The sequence below is a fragment of the Crocodylus siamensis genome, chromosome 5 (assembly GCF_052110815.1).
Source record: "Crocodylus siamensis isolate JL-2025a chromosome 5, ASM5211081v1, whole genome shotgun sequence".
NCBI lineage: Eukaryota > Metazoa > Chordata > Crocodylia > Crocodylidae > Crocodylus > Crocodylus siamensis.
The window spans coordinates 134,633,040-134,653,090 of NC_143399.1; the positions used below are offsets into that span (position 1 = coordinate 134,633,040).

Sequence of the window (20,051 nt, forward strand, 5' to 3'; positions counted from 1 at the left end):
AGGGGCACTGTTTACATGTGTGCCCAGGACTGTAGCACATTCAGCTGGGATGGAGCAGTCCTGGCTGGCAGGGGGCCCAGGGGTTCAGTCTGCCAGCCTAGAACTGCTATGCCATGGCTTAATATGCTTTGTTGTTAGCAGGGCTGGATTTACCCTTTAGTGGGCCCTAGGCAAACAAACCTGTGGGCCCTGGACTGATTGAGACCCCCCTCCCCCCCCCCCACCTCACCCTGTGCTGCTGCTGGCAGGGAGCGCAGCTCAGAGCTGCTGTTAGGGGGAAGCTGTGATGGTGGCAAGGCCAGTGGAAGGAGGGGAGGGGAAGGGAAGGGAGGCAGATGGAGCCATTTGTTCTGCCACCCTGGAGGGAAGGACTGGGGTCCCCACAGCTCAGGACCCAGGGGAGAGGAAGGAAAGGGAAGGGAAGTGGACGGGGCCATTTGTGCTGCCACCGTGGAGGGAAGGACTGGGGCCCTGCAGCTCAGGGCCCTAGGCATGTGCCTAGTTTGTCTATGTGTTAATCTGGCCCTGGTTGTTAGCATAGTGGCTCTTCCAAGGATTGACAGATTCTTGTGAATATATAGACCGATTTTAAAGAGCCAAATAATAAAAATACAGAAAAGACGTGAGGTATCTACAGGGCACATTAGGTAAGTATGTCTAGGTGAGTAATCCACAACAATTAACATTACTGGGGAAAACTTGGTACCTAAGCAGTTAAGTTACTTAGGTACTCTGGGTTCTGCTACTGAACATGCTCAGGAGTGACAGGACTGAACATCTCCATGACTCTTGCCTAAGGCCATTTAGGAGTGACAAACTAGATGTTCCTGTGCAGAAGTCCATTTAGGGGGCCTGATGCAGTAGGTGTCCTCAGAACATGTCTGACATCATGAGAGGCATCAGTTCAACTGAAGCACAGCAACCACACATTTTGCAGTAAAGAGCCATTGCATAAAATGCATAAACAATGGTGGGAGCAGCAATCAAAGCCCAGCATTTCACCCTCTTGGGGCAATAACCTCATCAGCAGGTTTCTTATGCTCTCTCTAACCCCATGACTCTTGAATTCTTTTGCACATAACCATAGCCTAGCTATAACTGGAGGGCTGGAGCTTAGTCTCCTAGAGGGGGCTTTCCTTGGAGGCAGAAGATATGCGTTTCAAATATGCTAGCTACAGACAAACTTTTCATGGCTTCCTAGTTTCTTCTTTTCACAACAGTAGTTACTAGCGGTGTACTTACCTTAAGATTTTACAGGATATGCTGAACAGTCAGTACATAATATTTTCTTTCTCAAAAGGGTCAGACTTTCAAGGGTTTTCCCCCCCAAGCACTGTACACTTACGGAGTCTGATTTTCACCCAGATAAGATTTAGATTCTAAAATGTGTAGATGAATACAAACATAAATCAATTGCACAGGGCAACTACTTAACAGAAAAGTGATTAACCTTCTATACTAGTTTGCTATTTTTCTTTAGGAAGCAAGTTTTTTTTTCTATTTAACATTATTGTAGCTTTTGTCTTTAGGATTAGCACTGGATTAGGCATTAACAAAAATCATTTTACTTACGGCAGCTTAGTTATTGATTGTGCATGAATATTTGGAAAGCCACCAATTAATTTGTAAAAATAAACATGAATTCCAAAAGCACTTTAAATAACCTAACTTGATAGATAGGTCTGGGAAGCAAGTTACTTGAGATGCCTGTTCTATTTGTTTTTCATTATTTTCCCCTCTAAAAAGTTTCTTTCAAGTCAGAGAGTAGATACAATATCACATGTAATAGGTAAGCAGTAGAAGGCTCCAAGAATAATGAGCAGTAACTCACAGGTATGTTTGCAGAAATAATTTGATGAATTATTTACAAATACAAATTCATTTCTAGAAAGCAAGAGGAAGTAGCAACGTAGAAAAAGGACTGATGAACCTACCAGTATAATTTAGTAGGCAGTTACTGAGCATTATCTAGTGGTTGGAGTACTTTGACATGGAAGCTCTCAGGAGCCTTTGGTATATCATTTACTCTGTCTCAATTTTCCCATCTGCTGAGGTGTGACAAAACACAGTTATACTTGCTGCTGACATAATTCAAAGCAACTACCAGGTGTTCTAATTTACCCCAGCACACATTTGGTCTGTGGCTCAAAGGTGGCAAGCTTACTGTCCTGAACGGCAGTATCTTCATCAGCCAGAGTCAGTAATTGGGGACTACGTATGTTGTGGGGCACTCCACTGACTACAGGTTGCCATTTCATCCAGCAGGAAAGTCTTGCATTATGATGTACTCTTCTCTCCTGCCATCCTTAAAAAATAATGGAGCAGTATTTTACTCGAAAAGACTTCTCCCAGTGCTTCTGTAAGTATTCTTAAATTCGTAGAATGAATGCAAATTACAATCAAAACATATACAACCTGTTTGCAAACCTATACACTCTTGCTGATCTACAGTTTACTTGTCCTGTTGGGCATTTCCTTCTCTGCACAGTGAATTTCATCCAGAAACACTGAGTAGCTGCAAAAATTAAACTTCCTTTCTGCAGTGGGGGGAAGGGATATTCAGGCCCAGGATTCTGTTAATTCGTCTGATAGACAGTTGGCTCCGATTTCTTCTGCAGGCTTAACCACCAGACCAACTGCTTACAAGAAAGGACAGGCTTCTTGTATGCTGTTGCAGCTGTAATTGGTTTGCCTTCAAATCCAGCTGCTAAGATATGCTGACAGCTATTCTTCTTATCGAAATGGTCATGTTTTTTTCCTGTAGTAGTCTAGGCTCTTTTGCTGATTCAAGACCCCAAAGGGATTAAATAATTAACCCACGTAATTTCCTTTGTGTTCTATATCACTTCATCACATAATACAGCTTGTGGCATTGTAGGAGTGTAAACAGAAAGCAGCAAAGTCAATGGATGTTTGTGAAGTATGTACTTTGTACCCATGTACAAATACATGGGTTGGTGGGAACCTTTTATGAACATGTATAGTCATGTAATATCTTCACATTCATTTACCACAGCTGTTTTATTCTGTAGTGAGCAGCAATAGTATTACTGTAGTACTTTTTCTATAACCTTGTTAGATTTCTATTTCATTCTAATGAATATCAGTGCTAGGATAGTACTAGAAATGAGACTGTGGGCACGCTTTATAAAGAAACAAAATTAAATTTAAAAGAAGCATGGACATTATCTTTTCTTAGCCTTCAACCTTTCTTTCCCTGGGATACAAAATGAAGTTGCAGATTAAAATGTGTCTTTTACAAGAAGAGGTTTAAAAATGTGACTCACTGGGCATGTCTCATAGATCTCAAGATGATGCTATGATCTATTTCCTTACTTTCCTAAACACCTTATTAGACTAGAAAAAAACTGCATGTTTTCCCCTCATCATGTATTTACCTGTTTATGGGAGAAATGCAAACCAGTTAAATATCTGGCTAGGCTAAGACTTTCTCTCAGGTCATGCTGGAAATTGTCTTCTTTCTTTTATACTTTTAGAAATATCAGACCATTATCCAGCAAACCTTTGGTTAATTTTTCCCCACTTTATGCTGTTTTTAGTTATGGAAGAATGATAGAACTAGTAATGTATCTGCAGAGATTACCAGAAATATATTAGGATGGGGAGAATGAGGCAACTATCTCAGGTACTGACTTTGGGGAGAGGGGGAAGCCTGCTAGCAGCTGCATGATAACAGTTGCAATCACAATAGCATCTGGAAATAATAGGCTCATAGGAAAGTAGGACTGGAAGGGATCTCATGAGGTCATCTAATCTAGCCCTCTGCTTAAGGCAGGATCATCCCTGACTAAATCATCCTAGCCAAGTGTCTGTCTAACCTGCTTTTGAAAACTTCCAAGGATGGAGATTCCACAGTTTCTGTAGGTAGCCTGTTCCAATGCTTGACCAATCTCATAGACAGAAAGTTCTTCCTAATTTCCAATCTAAATTTTCCCTCCTGCAGCTTGAAGTCATTGCTCCTAGTCCTTTTCTCTATAGTCACAGAGAAAAGCCCATCCTCATCCTCTCTATAACTGCTCTTCAGGTATTTGAAAACTGTTATCAAATTCCCATTCAGTCTTCTCTTATCCATGCTAAATATTTTGGGTTACTTTTGTGAGGAACAGTCAGTATGGATTCACCGAGGGCAAGTCATGCCTGACCAACCTGATTGTCTTCTATGATGAGATAACTGGCTCTGTGAAGGCAAGGAAAGCAGTGGACGTAATATACCTTGACTTAAGCAAGGCTTTTGATACCGTCTCCCACAGCATTCTTGCAAGCAAGCTGAGCAAATATGGGTTGGATGAATGGACTGTAAGGTGGATAGAAAGCTGGATGGATTGTTGGGCTCAGTGGGTAGTAATCAATAATTTATTGTTTAGTTGGCAGCCGGTATCAAGTGGAGTGCCCCAGCGGTCACTCCTAGAGCTGGTTTTGTTCATTATCTTCATTAACCATCTGGAAAATGGGGTGGATTTTACTATCAGCAAGTTCACAGATGACACCAACCTGGGTAGTGTAGTAGATACACTGGAGGGTAGGGTTAGTATTCAGAGTGATCTAGACAAATTGGAGGATTGGGCCTAAAAGAAATCTCCTGAGGCTCAACAAGGACAAGTGCAAACTCCTGCATGTAGGATGGAAGAATCCCATGTACTGCTACAGCCTGAGGACTGAGTAGGTAAGCAGCAGCTCTGCAGAAAAGGACCTGGGGGTTACAGTGAACAATAAACTGGATATGAGTTAGCAGTGTGCCGTTGTTTCCAAGAAGGGTAATAGCATATTGGACTGCTTTAATAGGAGGGTTGCCAGCAGATTGAGGGAAGTAATTATTCCACTCTCTTCTCCACTAGTGAGGCCACATCTGGTGTACTGTGTCCAGATTTGGGACCCCCATTATAGAAAGGACATGGACAAGTTGGAGAGAAACTAGTGGAGGGCAGTGAAAATGGTTCAGGACGTAGGGCACATGACTTCAGAGGACAGGCTGAGCGAACTGGGCTTATTTAGTCTGCAGAAGAGAAGACTCGGGGGATTTGATAGCAGCCTTTAACTACCTGAAGGGTGGTTCCAAAGAGGATGGAGCTGGACTGTTCTCAGTGGTGACAGATGACAGAACAAGGAGCAATGGTCTCAAGCTGCAGCAGGAGAGGTTTAGGTTGGATGTTAGGAAAAACTCTCATTAGGAGGGTTGTGAAACACTGGAACAGGTTACTTAGAGAGATGGTGGAATCTCCATCCCTCAAGGTTTTTAAGGCCCAGCTCGACAAAGCCCTGGCTGGAATGATATAGTTGGGGATAGTTGTGCTTTGAGCACAGCGTTGGACTAGATGACCTCCTGAGTTCCCTTCCAACCCACATTTTATATGATTCTATGATAAGTATTACTACCCAGGATTCTTTTTTTTTCTTTTTGCTCTGTCCCAGACTCATCTCAAACTACCCATATCCTTCTTGAAATGTGGGGCCCACATTGAATGCAGTACTACAGGGGAGGCCTCACCAGTACTGAATGGCAGAATCACTTCCCTCCATTTTTCAGTGACACTTCTATTAATACAACTCAGTATGCTTTTGGCTTTTTTTTTTGCAACAAGTGCACACTGTTGGCTTATATTTATTTTATGATCTACCGTAACTCCCAGGTCCTTCTCTGCAGCACTACAGTCTAGTTACTCGTTTCTCACTCTTATTTCTGCATGCAATTATTCCATCTGAAGTGCAGGATTTTGCACTTGTCCATGTTGAATTTCATCTGATTAATTACAGATTATTTCTCCGGTCTATTCAAGTAATTTTGGTTCTTAGTCTTACCCACCAGAGTATCTATAACGCCACACAACTTGGTGTCATCTGCAAATGTGTTAAGCATGTTCTCAATCCCATCATCCAAATCATTATTGAAGATATTAAACAATACCATACCTAGGACAGACTCCTGTGGAACCCCGCGTGATACTTCCTCCCACCTAGACATTGAGCTACTAATGATTACTCATCATGATTACTCATCCAACCAATATGTATCCACCTTACAGTACTTTCATCTAGTCTGTATTTCCTTAGCTTGTTAATGAGACTGTTGTGAGAGACAGTTTGAAAAGCCTAAAGACTAGGTGTATAATATCTACTGCCTTCCCTTTCGCCCCTTCTTCCACCCATCCATAAAACCTATAGTGACATTGAATCATTGTATCATAGAAGGAAATCAGGTTGGTCAAACTTATTCTTGACAAATCCATGCTAGCTCTTCCTGATCACTTCCTTTACCTTCTCTACATGCTTCACAATGTAATACTTGAGGACCTGTTCCATGCTCTTTCCAGGTATAGCGGTTAGGCTAACTGGTTTGTAGTTCCCTGGGTCCTCCTTCTTCTCTTTCTTAATGATGGGCCAGAAGTGCCCTTTTCTAGTCATCCAGGACCTCATCTAACCTCCATGAGTTCTCAAAGAGAAAAATTAGCTCAGCCAGTTCTTTAGAACCTTACAATGCATCCCAACCAGCCCCACCAACTTGAAAGCATCTAGCTTCTCTAAATAATCCTTAACCTGTTCTGCCATTACTTTAGGCTGTTTGGCTCCTTCCCTATCTTTGCAGATTTCTGCACTCATCATTTGGTAGCTCCCCATTTTTGAAGCCTAAAGTAAAAAAGGTATCAAATACTTCAGCCTCCTCTGAATCATCCATAACTAGGTTGCCTTTCACATTCAGTTAGAGACCTCTTACTCTTGACATACTTGTAGAATGTCTTTTATTGCTGTTATGTCTCACAGAGGCATTTCAAATTGTGCTTTTGATGTTGAAAATCTTCATGATACAGTTGTAGACCTAACAGGTGTAGTATCTTTGTTAGCTGTTGAAACTAAAATAATTTGGATGTGCTTTGTTGCGACACAACTGTCAGAAACACACCATATTTACACAATGTAGCCACACGGTTTGCTGAAAAAATTGAAGGAATGTCCATTTTTATTTGCTGTTTCTTCATGGAAAGAGGGCAGGTTTTCTTTTCTTCTTATCCCTGGGAGGTAACTAGTAAAGTTAGGGAGGGACCAAGATATAATCAGAAGAGAACAAGGGCAACAGTTATGAGAACACACCTATTCCCATACACACATAACTTTCCCAACATTGCCAAACTGAAGGCTGCTTTAGTCAAGTATGTTAAGTTTGCCATGTTTAATAAATGAGTGTAAAATGGGCTGAGGCAAATGCTTGTATATTACTCCAGGTGATATATTGGAATTTGGAGTGGAACTGACAGCCCTATTGGGAGGGCATTACTCTAGGCTGTTTGTCTCCTTCCCTATCTTTGCTGCCCTATGTACTCATCATCTGGTAGCTGTCCCTGGTTGAGAAGACTGAAGTAAAAAGAGGCATTAAATACTTCAAGCTTCTCTGAATCATCCACAACTAAATTGCCTTCCACATTCAGTAAAGGACCTATGGTTTTTCTGCTCTTCCTCTTCCCCTTGACATACCTGTAGAATCTCTTTTATTGCTTTTATGTCTGTCAGATGTATTTCAAATTGTGCTTTTAACTTTGAAAGTCTTTATGATACAGTTGCAGATCTAACTGGTGCAGTACCTTTGTTAGCCATTGTAAGTAATTCATGATGTAAATGTATAGATGAAGTCCATTTTTTTTTAATGTAAGCACCACTAGTAAAAGTAACCAGAGATTTCATGATTTTAACTAGATCTTCCATCTCAAATATACCTTCTGGTCTAAAATGAGATGATGAGAAAAGAAGGCGTCTGTGCTCTGGGCACTTTACCAACTCTCCCAATTGACTACATTCCTGCTGATAGTGGCTTTTGGGAGAGTCTGGAACCCAGAGGGTGAGTACTGGCCACTACCACTTGTCCCCTAGTGGTGGGCAAACAGTAGCAACATTTACCCCCTAGGCTCTGGAGCCACACAAAAGCAGGGGCCAGACCCTGCCCCGATCAGCTGGTGAGCTCAGAGCTCACTGACAACATGGAGCTTCAGCAGAGGGCTGTGCTGAGCAGGCAGTGAACTCAGAGCTTATGGTGCTTGCACAACGTAGCCAAAGTGCGGAGGGGTACATATCCCACTTGCACCATTCCTGGATCCTCTATTGGCCAAGGAAAAACATTTTTGGAAGGAGGGGAGCTGGCAGAGGGGAGAGGGCACTACAGATGCCTACCTATGAGGACACTAGGATTTCTTGTGTGCTTAGTCTGAGAACCAAAGAAAATGGTATGGACCTCCTGGAGACAAAACCGTGAATATTGCTGAGCAGAGATTTAGTGGGATTCCTCCAGGGCTTAGTGAAGGTTTGAGAGCTCTCTGTCTGGAAGGTGTTATAAATTAAACAACTTAAGCTGATGGGTTTGAATACTGATGTGCAGTAAAGAGAACAGCAGTCTGGATGACAATACAACCATTCTGTGTTCAAAAAGTCAAGAAGAAAATTAAAGACAAATCAGTTAAAATTCTGAAGAACTTATGTTGGCCCCAAGGGAGATTTCCCATCCTCTGTGTCTGTTTCAAATCCCTGTGTGGTAGGCAGAGGCAAACAAATCTGCATTCTCTAGCCATCTGTTTCATAAGCAGTCTCCCTTTTACCCAGGCTGCTGCCAATTCACTTGTCTTTCAGAAAAAAAGAATAGTTCCAAGAGATAGAATAGACAGCTAAACTGCATTTTAGAAGATGTCACCTTTCTTATCGTTATTTTCTTGCTCTCCCCCCACCCCACACACACACACACACACACACAAAGCAAGTCGATGGATTCCTCTGAAAAATATGTCCCTTGTAGCTTTGGGTAAAAAAAATATTTTATTAGGAATCTTAAGCCTGAGTGTAAGTGTAGCATAAATTAAGTGAACACAGGAGTGTTCATGAGTTTTCTGTCTACTCTTTTGACCTGTGAACTTAGTATTACTCCATTAAGTTTCTTGTATGTGTTTGGAGTGAGCAGTATATGAAGGCCAACAAGGAAAAGCTGCCTATATCCTTTATCAGTCCTATCCTTGCTGCAGGGAACATGATTTAAAAGGGAGTCCCCAGGTCCTCCCCATTCAAGAGGAGAAAAGATGATGTCAGTGAGGAGCCTGCAAGGGTAGGAATTTGGTGTCATGTAGGAGGAGATGAAGAGCTCCTCAGGGCTCAGACAGTGTCTCAGAGGACATATCCCCACACAGAAGAAAATGCTCAAAGTCACTTTGAAGGCCATTATAATCTCTTTTTAATGTGCATCAAAGCAAAAATTCTGTACATCAGAGAGTGAGCATTTCCCCAAGGATGGCCTTTATGGCCAAAACACAAATCCAAACTTCATTCTGACCATAAATAAATTACTGGTTGCTTTGTTGACTACCTAGCTCCTACAGACCCCAGGCATTTCCAGATTCTTGGAAAAAATGCTGCCTGTGCTTTGGGCACATCAGCTTTTAAAGGGGCTCAGTATGGCAACAAAGAAGCAGGTGCCCAGGCCTAGCAGGTGCCCAAAATACCTTGGATAAATCATGTGAAAAGACTTTAGTTTTGACCAGTGGTGTTAAACCTTTTCCCTGGCAGGCCAGATGGGCAGTGCCTGGTATAACCATGGGCAGGATGGTGGTTTCAATCCAGAGCCCAAGGCTGGCACAGCAAGGGGGTAAGAGCCGACCTAGGGGGAAGGGGACATGGCCTAGCCCCATGGGAGAAAAGGGGGCATGGTCTAGCCCCAGCCCAGCCCCATGGGGGGAAAGAGGGCATGGCCCAGCTGGGGGGATGGGGATTATGATCTGGCCCCAGTCTGGCTCTGCAGGGAAAAGGGGCCCAGCCTTGTGGTGGGGGAAAGGGGCATGGCTCAGCCCCAACTCAGTCCTGCAGGGGGAAGAAGGTGTTGCCTAGCTCCAGTTGGGCACATGGGGCTTTGGGTTGGGGAATTTGGCAGAGGGGAGCATAGCTGTATTAGTGGCCACCAGTTATCCGCTACTAAATTTCCTGAGCTGTGGGTAGCTCATGTGATGGCTCTGCAGGCTGCATTTAGCCTGTGGACTGGAGATTAAGCAGTCCTGGTCATAACCAACAGCCCTCAAACTCTACAAACTATACCACAAGTTTAATCAAGATAGAAAATATGTCCTATTTCAATGTTGATAAGTAGAGTTCATCCTTCAACCTACAATGCCATGTGTTCCTAATGAAAGCTGTAGTCAGATTGTGTTGGTGTCTCCTATTATTGGGTGCTGGAGGTATCATAATGTTATAGCTTGTCTATTTGTGCAAATTTGCTATTTCTACAGTCTGTTGTAATGCTAAAATAGAATAAGATTATACTTATACAACACTTTGCTTCAGAAGATGTTAAAACCCTTCACAAAGGCAGTATTATTCTTGTCTTACAGATAGGAAAACTGAGGCATCAAGAGGATAAATGGCTGATCTGCCCACCTGTGAATAAATGGCCCAAGATCAGACAAAAATAATTTATGGTGTCAGAGATGCCCAATCCATACCTGAGCCCTTCACAAGTGCTGCACTGAACACTGCAAGATCACATAATGGAAGAAATGACAGCAGGGAGTCTGAAATTAATTTGGTTGGGGAGAACCAACATGAGACACTATGTTGCTGTAGCATTGGTGGGCTAGCAATTGAGATAGCAGTAACTTCAGTATCATGGTAAGTAGCTAAGAGCTACTGTGCAGTAGGGTCAGGAACAACCCATGTGCCATCAGGAATGTACAGTAATGGCTGTGGAGTTAATTAATTTACTGTGCCCTAATATTGGCACACATGTGGACAGTGAAGCTTTACTGCAGAGCTAATTAGTCAACTCAGCAGTAAAGCGTATGTGTAGATGCATCCACTCAGATTTTAACTGAGAAGATGAAGGTGAAATATGGGCCTTTATCAGAACAATGAGTAATAAGCAGCTCTTGATTAGTAATTACATGTTCACACACAGATCCATGCACATGAATGTGCGTATTCGCATACTGTTCTCTAAGCCCTAATGCAATAAAACCTACAGGTACGTTGTGGAGTGTCATGCTCCAATAGGACTGATAGGCCTACTACTTCAGAAATCAATAACAGAACTCCTGTTGACCTCACTGGGACCCTAATTTCAGCCCACTAATATCAATGTGAGGTTTTTTGACTTTGGAGAATATAGGGTCATGCTCTGGAAGTAGAATTGAGGCCTAAAAGAATGCATATCCTTATGGAACAATACAAATGGGAAAAAGATTTTGATATACACACATACACATATATATATGAATCATTTCTTCAGTGTCCTAGTGCTATGCCCCATCATGTACCCCAGTAATCAATACTTATTTGTTGACAGCAATTTCACCAAACTCCAGCTTTGTCCAGTCTTGCTGTACCTTTTACATTTGAGCATCTCCTGCTGAAGCAAACAGCTGTTCCTCAAAGTAAAGAAGTTGATCCACTTCAAAACAGTCACTTGCTCTAGAAACCACTTTTTCTAGGTATTCCTTGACCTCATCCTCACTTGTATTCTGCTGTCTTGCTTGCTTGAGATAGCTATAAACCCTTTCAAATACTTCCGATCCCAACTTCTGAATTGCTGATCTGTGAACAAATATTACATATGTGTCAAATTCAAATGAATCCATATTCCATATTTAAATAAAGCAACTGACACTGGACATCAACGACTGTATCTTTTTGCATCCAATATGTGTGCCAGTCTAAGGACCAAAACTCCCTATAGAACTTTCCTATGACTAAACTGAATATAAAAGCGATAGCCCTAGGTTAAAATTCTGGCCCTGCTGAACTCAGTGGAAGTTCGGTCGTTGTCTTCGTGGGAGCCAGAGTTCCAGCCCAATGTCCAATTTTATGACTTCTTTTACAGTAAACCTAGTTCACACATGCATACTTACTGCTTCTGGATTTTACAGAATTATATCAAGCCAGATGTCAGTGGCATATTGTGAGAAAAAAAATATCACATTTCATAAATCATCCCTTAAACTCTTATCAAAAGATAGGGAAACTTTTGTACAAGATGTAGTAAGAACTGAACAGACATTATTCTTCTTTATCAGAAGACACATCTGTACTTTGGTGATGAAAAACACTCATAGTCACTGAACACTGATTTACAGGGAGGGTCTGGTTCAAAACTGCAAGACTGAGAACTGAATTTTAACACACCAGAAGGTTTGAAACTCTTGTGACAACCTACAAACAGTGTGCAGCCAGTATGTTCATAAAAGGATCAGAGAGAAACTTTCCCTTTTACTCTGTTAAAAACTACATGTTCCTGAAGTACATGTGCTTGCAAAGAAGATTCTGTTCATTACATCACTTGAACCAAACTCCTTCTTAAACATAACCAGAGGGAGGTCACACCATTTAGCAAACAAACAAACTCTCCTCCATATCTTTCACTTGAGTTCCATGTAGGACCATCCACATAGCATGTAGTTATTGCAGGATTGGGACCTTACCAGCACTGAGCTGCAGTGTGCTATAAAAGTTTGCACTTTACCCTTACAAAATATGACAAGTATATATAAACTATTGTGTTTCAGAATTTGAAGTGAGTAGTAAAGAACTTACAGGGGGCTCTTAAGACAGCCCCTCTCATTCACTCAGGTCCTCTTTAGGTTAATAAATGCACCACAGTGTATTAGTTGGTCAAAATATGGGATTGTCCAACACTGTATCATAATACCCATGCACAAAGGGAAAGAATTATGGCTGCACATGAAACTTTATCTGTGTCATTTCCTTTCTCTTGAGTGGTTTTTTTTAGATCAGAGTTGTCCCTTGCACAAATTCCAGCAATTTGCATACATAACCTTAACTGATTTCTGATAGCAGCAGTGGCAACAGACAGTCTCTCCTTTCAGCGTTTTTGTACTTTTTCCAGTAGTTCAATACCAAATAGATAGTACAGGATTTCCCCTGGGATTTTATCCTGGCATACAGCCATTCTTGAATATAGTTTCTCAAAATAGCTTAAGAGTTTCATTTAACATATTTGCCATATGCTAAAATAAATTAGAAGCATCTATTTTCCTGGGTCCACTAGACTGGTGTTCTCAGCATGGACTAAAAGTGTCCTTCATTTTTCCTGGATTTCATTCTTATGCCTTCACAGCTACCCTTATTTTACATAGATTTGGTACCCCATAATTTTTATTGTTGAAAATTCTTTACAGCCAAAATAATTAATGAGCTGAAGTGATGGAAAGAGTCACATGGCCTAACAAAAAGAATCCTGATGTATTTTAAGATCTGAGTATCATTTTGAAGGGGTGGGATGTCTTTGCAAATCTGTTGCATTCTGTCTCACACACTTGGATGTTGACTGAGAGATTCAGACTTCAGCATTCTCAAGGTATTATAATGTCCTCACCTACACCTTTGATAACTGGTAGTGACTGGTCTACTATTAGGATGATGCTTAGTATACATTTCCAAGTCCTTTGTCTCACTGAGAAAGGAAATGGAATAGCACCATGTAGGATTTAATGGCTGAAAACTTTAATAAATTTGGTTTTAAATGTCATTTACAGATTGGTTCTATCATACCCACAACCTAAGTTTAAAAGTGCACAAGGACTTTATGAAGACCCTGCATATGATAACAAGCTGCTCCATACTTATTTGTAGGGTTTGGGTTTCAGTTGGGATCATCTCCCCAGTCCTCTGACATAGAAGTAATGGGACAATAATGTTACAAAAGTACCAGAGCACCCTGAAACTCCTATTTAATAGGCTCTGGTGTTTTTAGAAAACAGTGATGGTAGAGAAAATAAGGAAAAAATGTTTAGTTTGCTATTTCTTATTTTCTTCTGTGTGAAACACTGTGCATAATTGGTAACACTAAATCTTTCCATTAGCATATAAAAGGTTGCAGGGAAAACATATTAAAAAGCATTCTAGATGAAGCAGCCCACAGCACTTTTAAAGGTTTCTTGACTGATGGACAGATTACTATTCTGCTGCCGCACCCAACCAGAACTAAATACAAGTTCCTCCTACCACTGTCTTTGCATGCATTTCATCCGTCTTCTGATCTGCTGTTCAGCAATATGCTGTGTCCCCCTGCTGACTCATAATACAAGAGCAAGGTTAGGCTCTGGTAGTGAAGAAAGATGAGATGCACCTTTCTCATGGAGGCAATCTTGAATCTCCACAGGCCTGTCTTCCCTGCACCTGCTGGAAATCTCTGTCTCTAGTGCTGGTTAGGAGACAAATTAAAACCTTGCAAGTGAACTAGTCTTCAGCTGAGGCCAACCTGGAGTTTAGCTCATTGAAAAAGAGTCAAATAAAATCCTCTGTTTGCCAATAAAGTAAATATCTCAACACAGGGGTATCCAACTTCTGGACAGTCGTGAGGGGGAGGGGGTGCTGCATGCCATGCAGGCTACAGATCATAGCGCCACACACCACATGAGTCTCAGATCCCCAGGGTCTCCTTTGCTGTGTTCACAGCCCAGGCAGCTCAGTTTTCCTCTCCTATGCGTGCAAGACACTCCTACTCTCCCCCACTGCACCCATAGCCTAGGTGGCCCGGCTTTTCCCTGCCATGCACACAGACTAGGCATTCCCACTCTCCCCTGCTGCATGTGCAGCCCAGATTTCTCCCTGCTGCATGTACAGCACCCTTCCACCACCCTTCTACCTCCCAACCCCATCCCCACCCCTGACTCCACGAGCAGAGATAGGAAACAAAGACTGGAGGAGGAGCCTGGATCCTCTGGCCACCAAACTGCCAGAGCCATGGGGGTAGTGGCTGCCAGGTGAGGGCCATGGCTGCCAGGTGGGGGCCTGGGGACCACATGTTAACCCCTTAAGAACTGAATGCAGCCCATGAGCTGCCAGCTGGACAGCCCTGCCTTAACGCAACTGAAGCAGAAACATTGCAGAGGTTAAAATACTTCATAAGAAAATATTTTAAAGTCATTTCTACTGCAGCGTTCCATTTACTGTTTTTTTCTAAAGTTATGTGTTTAAATTTATCAGCCTTCCTATCTATTTAAAGGTGATAAAAAATAAACAAGCATCTCTGGAGCCACTCTTGTGCTAATAAATGTGACCTGTGAACTATATCTTTTCTGTTTAGGTTGATAGAGCGTGCAAATTAACATCCAAGAAAACTAATCTGTATAAAACTCAATACCAGTGGGTTTAGGGAAAATGTTCAAAGGTAGACAACTAAGGAGTGAGTGTCAAAAATCTTAACCTCTGCATTCACAAGAGAAACCATTTAGCTGCAATTTGAATTTCAGAGTTTAGGAAAAGTCATTTGCCATATAACATATTTCTGGGGGAGGCAAAAGAGGGAGAGAATTTATTCGAGAAAATTTCGTATATACTTTACTGTCAGACTTCATTTATACCCCATTAAATCAAACATACCTCTACTGACATCAAAGGATTTACACCAGAGGTGGGCAATTATTTTGGCTGGAGGGCCACTTAATAAGTTTGGGTTAGTTGTTGAGGGCCACACACAAAATCATTCAGAAGATTTATTTTTAACAAATTATAGATACAAAAAATCCTATATTAAAAATCAAATATAAACTATACCATATTTTAATTTATTTCAAAAATAATTTTTGTCCTGATTTATGCTTTTTTGAGTAGGGGATATGGAAGTGATTATATAATAGCTCAAAATAGTCTTACTCTTCTATTTTGTGTGGGGGTGGGGTGGGGGCCCTGTGTGCCAGCAGTAGGTGGGAGGAAAGGGGGAATGGGGCAGGGGGCACATGCAGCAGGGCTTGCCTGGACAGTGCAGTGCAGGTGTAGGTACAGGTGTGGTCCAACCCCCCCCCCCATCCGATCCATGGCTGCCCCTGTGGCACTCTGCATGGGGCTGAGTCCTGCCTGCTCTTGCCCATGGCAGCCCACACCATGCTCCCCCTCACACCTGCTTCATACCTGCCAACAGTACTGCCTCAGCCCCAGCCAGCATGCACATCTTCCCGGCAGGGCTGTCTTCCACCCACTCAGCTGCCTGGAAGCGGCTGCTCATTGCTCCACGTGGCTGAGTGGGTGGAAGGCAGCTGGGACCTGGAGCTAGAGCTGGAGCCCTGCATACTGAGGCTAGAGCACAGCAGGAGAAGGAGCAGCTGGAGGTGGCGGGGACCCGAGCAGTACCTGGGTGGCTGCAGCAGGAGTAGCCTGCTCCTGTGTGTGCTGGCTGGGGCAGTGTCATTGGTGGGCACAGGGCGGGTGCAGGCCAGAGCACGGCGCCGGCTGTCCTAGGCAGGAGTGGGAGGGGTTTGGCCCCATGTTGAGCACTGCAGGGGCAGCTGCAAGCCAGATACAATTAATTGACAGACTAATGTAAAATGAGGGTGATACCAGAATCAAGACTACTGGGAGGTGATACCAGTCTTTTCCATATGGTCATGGCCCTGCATCAGAAATAGGCCAGTAACAATTTTGTATCCCCGTGTCATTTCCTAAAAGGCATACCTGCAAGTTAGATACAGTTTCTTACATCTGTGCATGTGGCTCTCTTGACTGTACATTCAGATAAGACACTTACATGTCTAAATAGGCTTTATATGGTTAAACGCCCTGTTTTGTACTTCCTGGGGCGTGCATTAATGAGCAAAGAGAGGTATGCACACATACATGTATGCATACTTTACATGATCTGTTTTCCTCAAACCCAATAATTTTCTCCAATAATTCCCTTGCCCACCAGGAAAAGGGACAAAAGGGGAGCATAAAACCAACTTCCTCCAGTGCACTAAGCAGTGCTAGAATGCAGCTAAGGATTGAGGACAGCATTCTTCATCATTAAAATGATAAATTCAAAAGCCATTAAGATCACTCCAATATTTAAAAACTGAACACATTTCAAATACACCAGACCAAATTCTGCTCTCCGTTAGAACAGCATCTCTCGACAGACCAGAAGAAGTACTTAGTACTAAAACTAGAAAATCCCATTTCAATCAGGACCTGGCTGTGGTGTTTCTAGTCACTCATCTGCAAACCCAATATTTCTCCTTCAAAAGCAGTGTCATCACTCTACTTCTCAGCCCTGTATTAACACCTTAAATTTTGATGTCAAATTCTGTTCCATACTTCCTCAAATGTTTCCACATAAAGCATTATGCTGTTGGATATTTGCTATACTAAAAGGAAGAACAGTGGCCTGTGCAATTTTTATCACAGCTGCCATGAAAAAAATATTTTTTTTCTCCTTAAGATATCCTCCCATTAAATTGTATGATCATCATTGCTGCCTATCAGCCATAAACTAATGTTATAAATTGTTCCCGATTCAGAAAAGCATGGCAAAGGCTTTTTTGTAAAGTATTTTGAGTTCCACTGGTAAGATCACTGTACGCTTCAACTAATATTCTTTATAAAGTCACTTCTGAAGCACAAGCAGCTTATTTTCAAATCTGAGATAAGATTTCAGAACATGACAATATGAAGGATGCAATACAGCAGTGTCTGAAGAAGGGCACATTGTTTATAGGATTACAAAAAGGTTGTGTATGACAAGAAGAAGATATTACATACAAGAAAGGGACAGAACTTTAATTGTTGAAGATCAGCAACTACTTTCACCTTCAGGGCTCCATGGATTTCCACTTTCATTACATTACTGCTGACTGAAAAATTATTTATATGACGATGCAATGATTATTTTCCTAATACATCCTTAATTACTTCATAATTCCTGCATTAAGACACCATAATTAGATATCATAGAAAGCTCTCTGATGTCCTACTTGAAAGATCTGTGAAGTCTAAGGCATATTTGGAATAAGTTTCCCCATGGGGTAAAAGGAAATATATTATATAAAGCTTTATTCAGACAGCTGGAAACAATACTTGTGATATTATTCTCCAGTGAATTTCATTAACTGACAAAAATGAATTTGCAAAACAATAATTGAAGCTGACATCTGCTCTTGAGAGAAGTGTAAATTGAAAACAGGCCATGCTATTGCTGTTGGCTATGTATTGAATACTGAAATTATAAAAATACTTGGTGAAAAGATACAACAGATATTCATTTTGTCAGGGGTGGTCCATGCACAATGCTGAGAACTAAAAACCATTTGTCTTGGCACTGAGACTATAATCATGTGCTGGAATCCAGATGACCTACCAAGGCTTTATTGTTTGCAGCTAGCAACAGTTTATTACAAACTTATCATTTATGGAAACATTCACTGCCTTTCTGGCAGGTACTAGTACAAATTAAAGTCCAGATCCTCTGGTACTTTTTAGCTGTTTTGTCCTGCCATGTCCTATGAAGATTTGTTCTGGCAGAATGAATGACGCTCAGCAAAATATATTTCTACTAGAGTTATGCAAGCAACAATTTGTTGGGGTTTTTTTCCATTTAATTGCTGGAACCCAAAAAAGTAGGGGGAAAGTTATTTTGAGTGGGGGGTTTTTTTCTATTTTTCTGGCAAACCGAAGCATCAAAAAAGAATTTCTGATTGAACAAACTTTTAGTTACCTGTCAAGTTTGTCTGTAACTTTTTAAAATTACACTGATGTGAATTTATAGAGAAAACATAGATGAATTATTTTGCTTTTTAAATTTCAAATAACAATGTCAAGAAGAAACATTGTTTTTCTGCCCTTTATGGAGAAATTTGTAAAATATTTAAGTTGCCTGAAATCTGTAGTTTTGTTTGTAAAAAAAAAAAAAAAAAAGTTTTGACTGAAAAATTTCTTCCAACTCAATCACCTATATATATATATATATATATATATATATATATGAACAATCAGCTATTAACCAACTGTTTCCATTTTGTTAGTGACAGGGCATTGCCAGGGCCCTCATCTCCTCTGCTTTTACCTATAGAAGTAACGTAATGAAGCAGAGGGGCCTCAGGGCACAAGCAATAAATAAGGTTTATAAGCCAATATATCAGCGATCAAAATAAGCAATTCCTAGACATTAAACATAGTCTGTGTCAGCTGTGTAAAAATTATCTGTCTTACTAGCAAAGATCAATGCTACCACACTAAAATAATTATAGAAGGAAGACAAAATGGCTGTTGTTTGATTACAATAACGTATATCAGTGTGACAAAGAGTTTTCTGTCTCTATTTTAGTTTTGAAGCAGGTTGCAGTAAGACTACTATTCTGTAATGTAAACAATATGTAACAGTTACAGCACTGAGACTGGTTTTTAACCAGCTCCTATTAGAATGTTACTTTTCAATCCATCTTAACATGTCTTCTTCAGATTTGTCAGCTTAGTAACTGTCCATTTAATGAGAAATGAAATTACATCATATATAACAGCTCCACAAGAGCGTTCACTATGAAATCAGTCACCATTTACCATTCTCCTGGATATAATTTATATTATTAATGTTTTATTTAATATTAATCATATGTTCTATTATATACACACACACACATATTGTTTATGTATAAATATTTATATAATTTTTATATATTGTTTATATATATTTTTATATAAATTCGTATTTATATGAGACCCATTTCCTAGTCACAAATGAGTCCCTAGTGTCAAAGATCAGAAGTACGTTGGTCCACTTCTGGGCTCACCACCGAGCATGCAGGGAGTCCCTCCGCGCCCCTGTGGGACTCTCCATCCACCCCAGCAACGCAACATTCACAAGCTGCGCTGGTACCTTGAGGTATGTAGAAAAAAATATTTAAAGCTGTGTCTATGTCTGAATCTGTGATTCTCTGAATCAGCATCGAATCTTCACATTCAGAATCAACCAAATCAAATAGGGGACAGTAAATTGAATCAATGAATTGAATCACTGTCCTGATTTGGGTCGAATCCAAATCAAGTAGGGTCCACTTTGCACACCCCATATTTTTATTATATATATATATATATATATATATATATAAAAAAAAACCAGGTCCTTAGTCTCAAGTGATGTAGTTCAGATCCTACAAAGAAAATGATCTAAACACACAGTTCACAGATTGCAATAATATGCTAAGCAAGCTAACATTCTCTCACTTCACTAAAATCAATTTAGTGAATATTCGTTTTTAGCACTGTCACAGTGTACAACATGAGCCAGATCAGGCAAAGATTGACAGTACACT

At 41.0% G+C, this 20,051-nt stretch overlaps 1 protein-coding gene across 6 annotated transcripts in view; it reads right to left on the bottom strand.

The window, feature by feature from the left end:
• Positions 1–2,053: 2,053 nt before the first annotated feature.
• The window catches only part of NEK11 (NIMA related kinase 11), a 195,823-nt gene continuing 177,825 nt past the window's right edge, over positions 2,054–20,051 (bottom strand). For 2 of the 6 annotated variants that reach the window (XM_090046397.1, XM_090046399.1), the window contains exon 15: positions 6,817–11,565. In XM_090046397.1, coding sequence (XP_089902523.1) covers positions 11,361–11,565 — 205 coding nt within the window. In that variant the 3' untranslated portion in view covers positions 6,817–11,360. Of the gene's footprint in view, positions 2,306–6,816; positions 11,566–20,051 lie in introns of those variants that run through there. The other 4 variants (XM_090046393.1, XM_090046395.1, XM_090046394.1 and 1 more) reach the window with 3 other exon arrangements.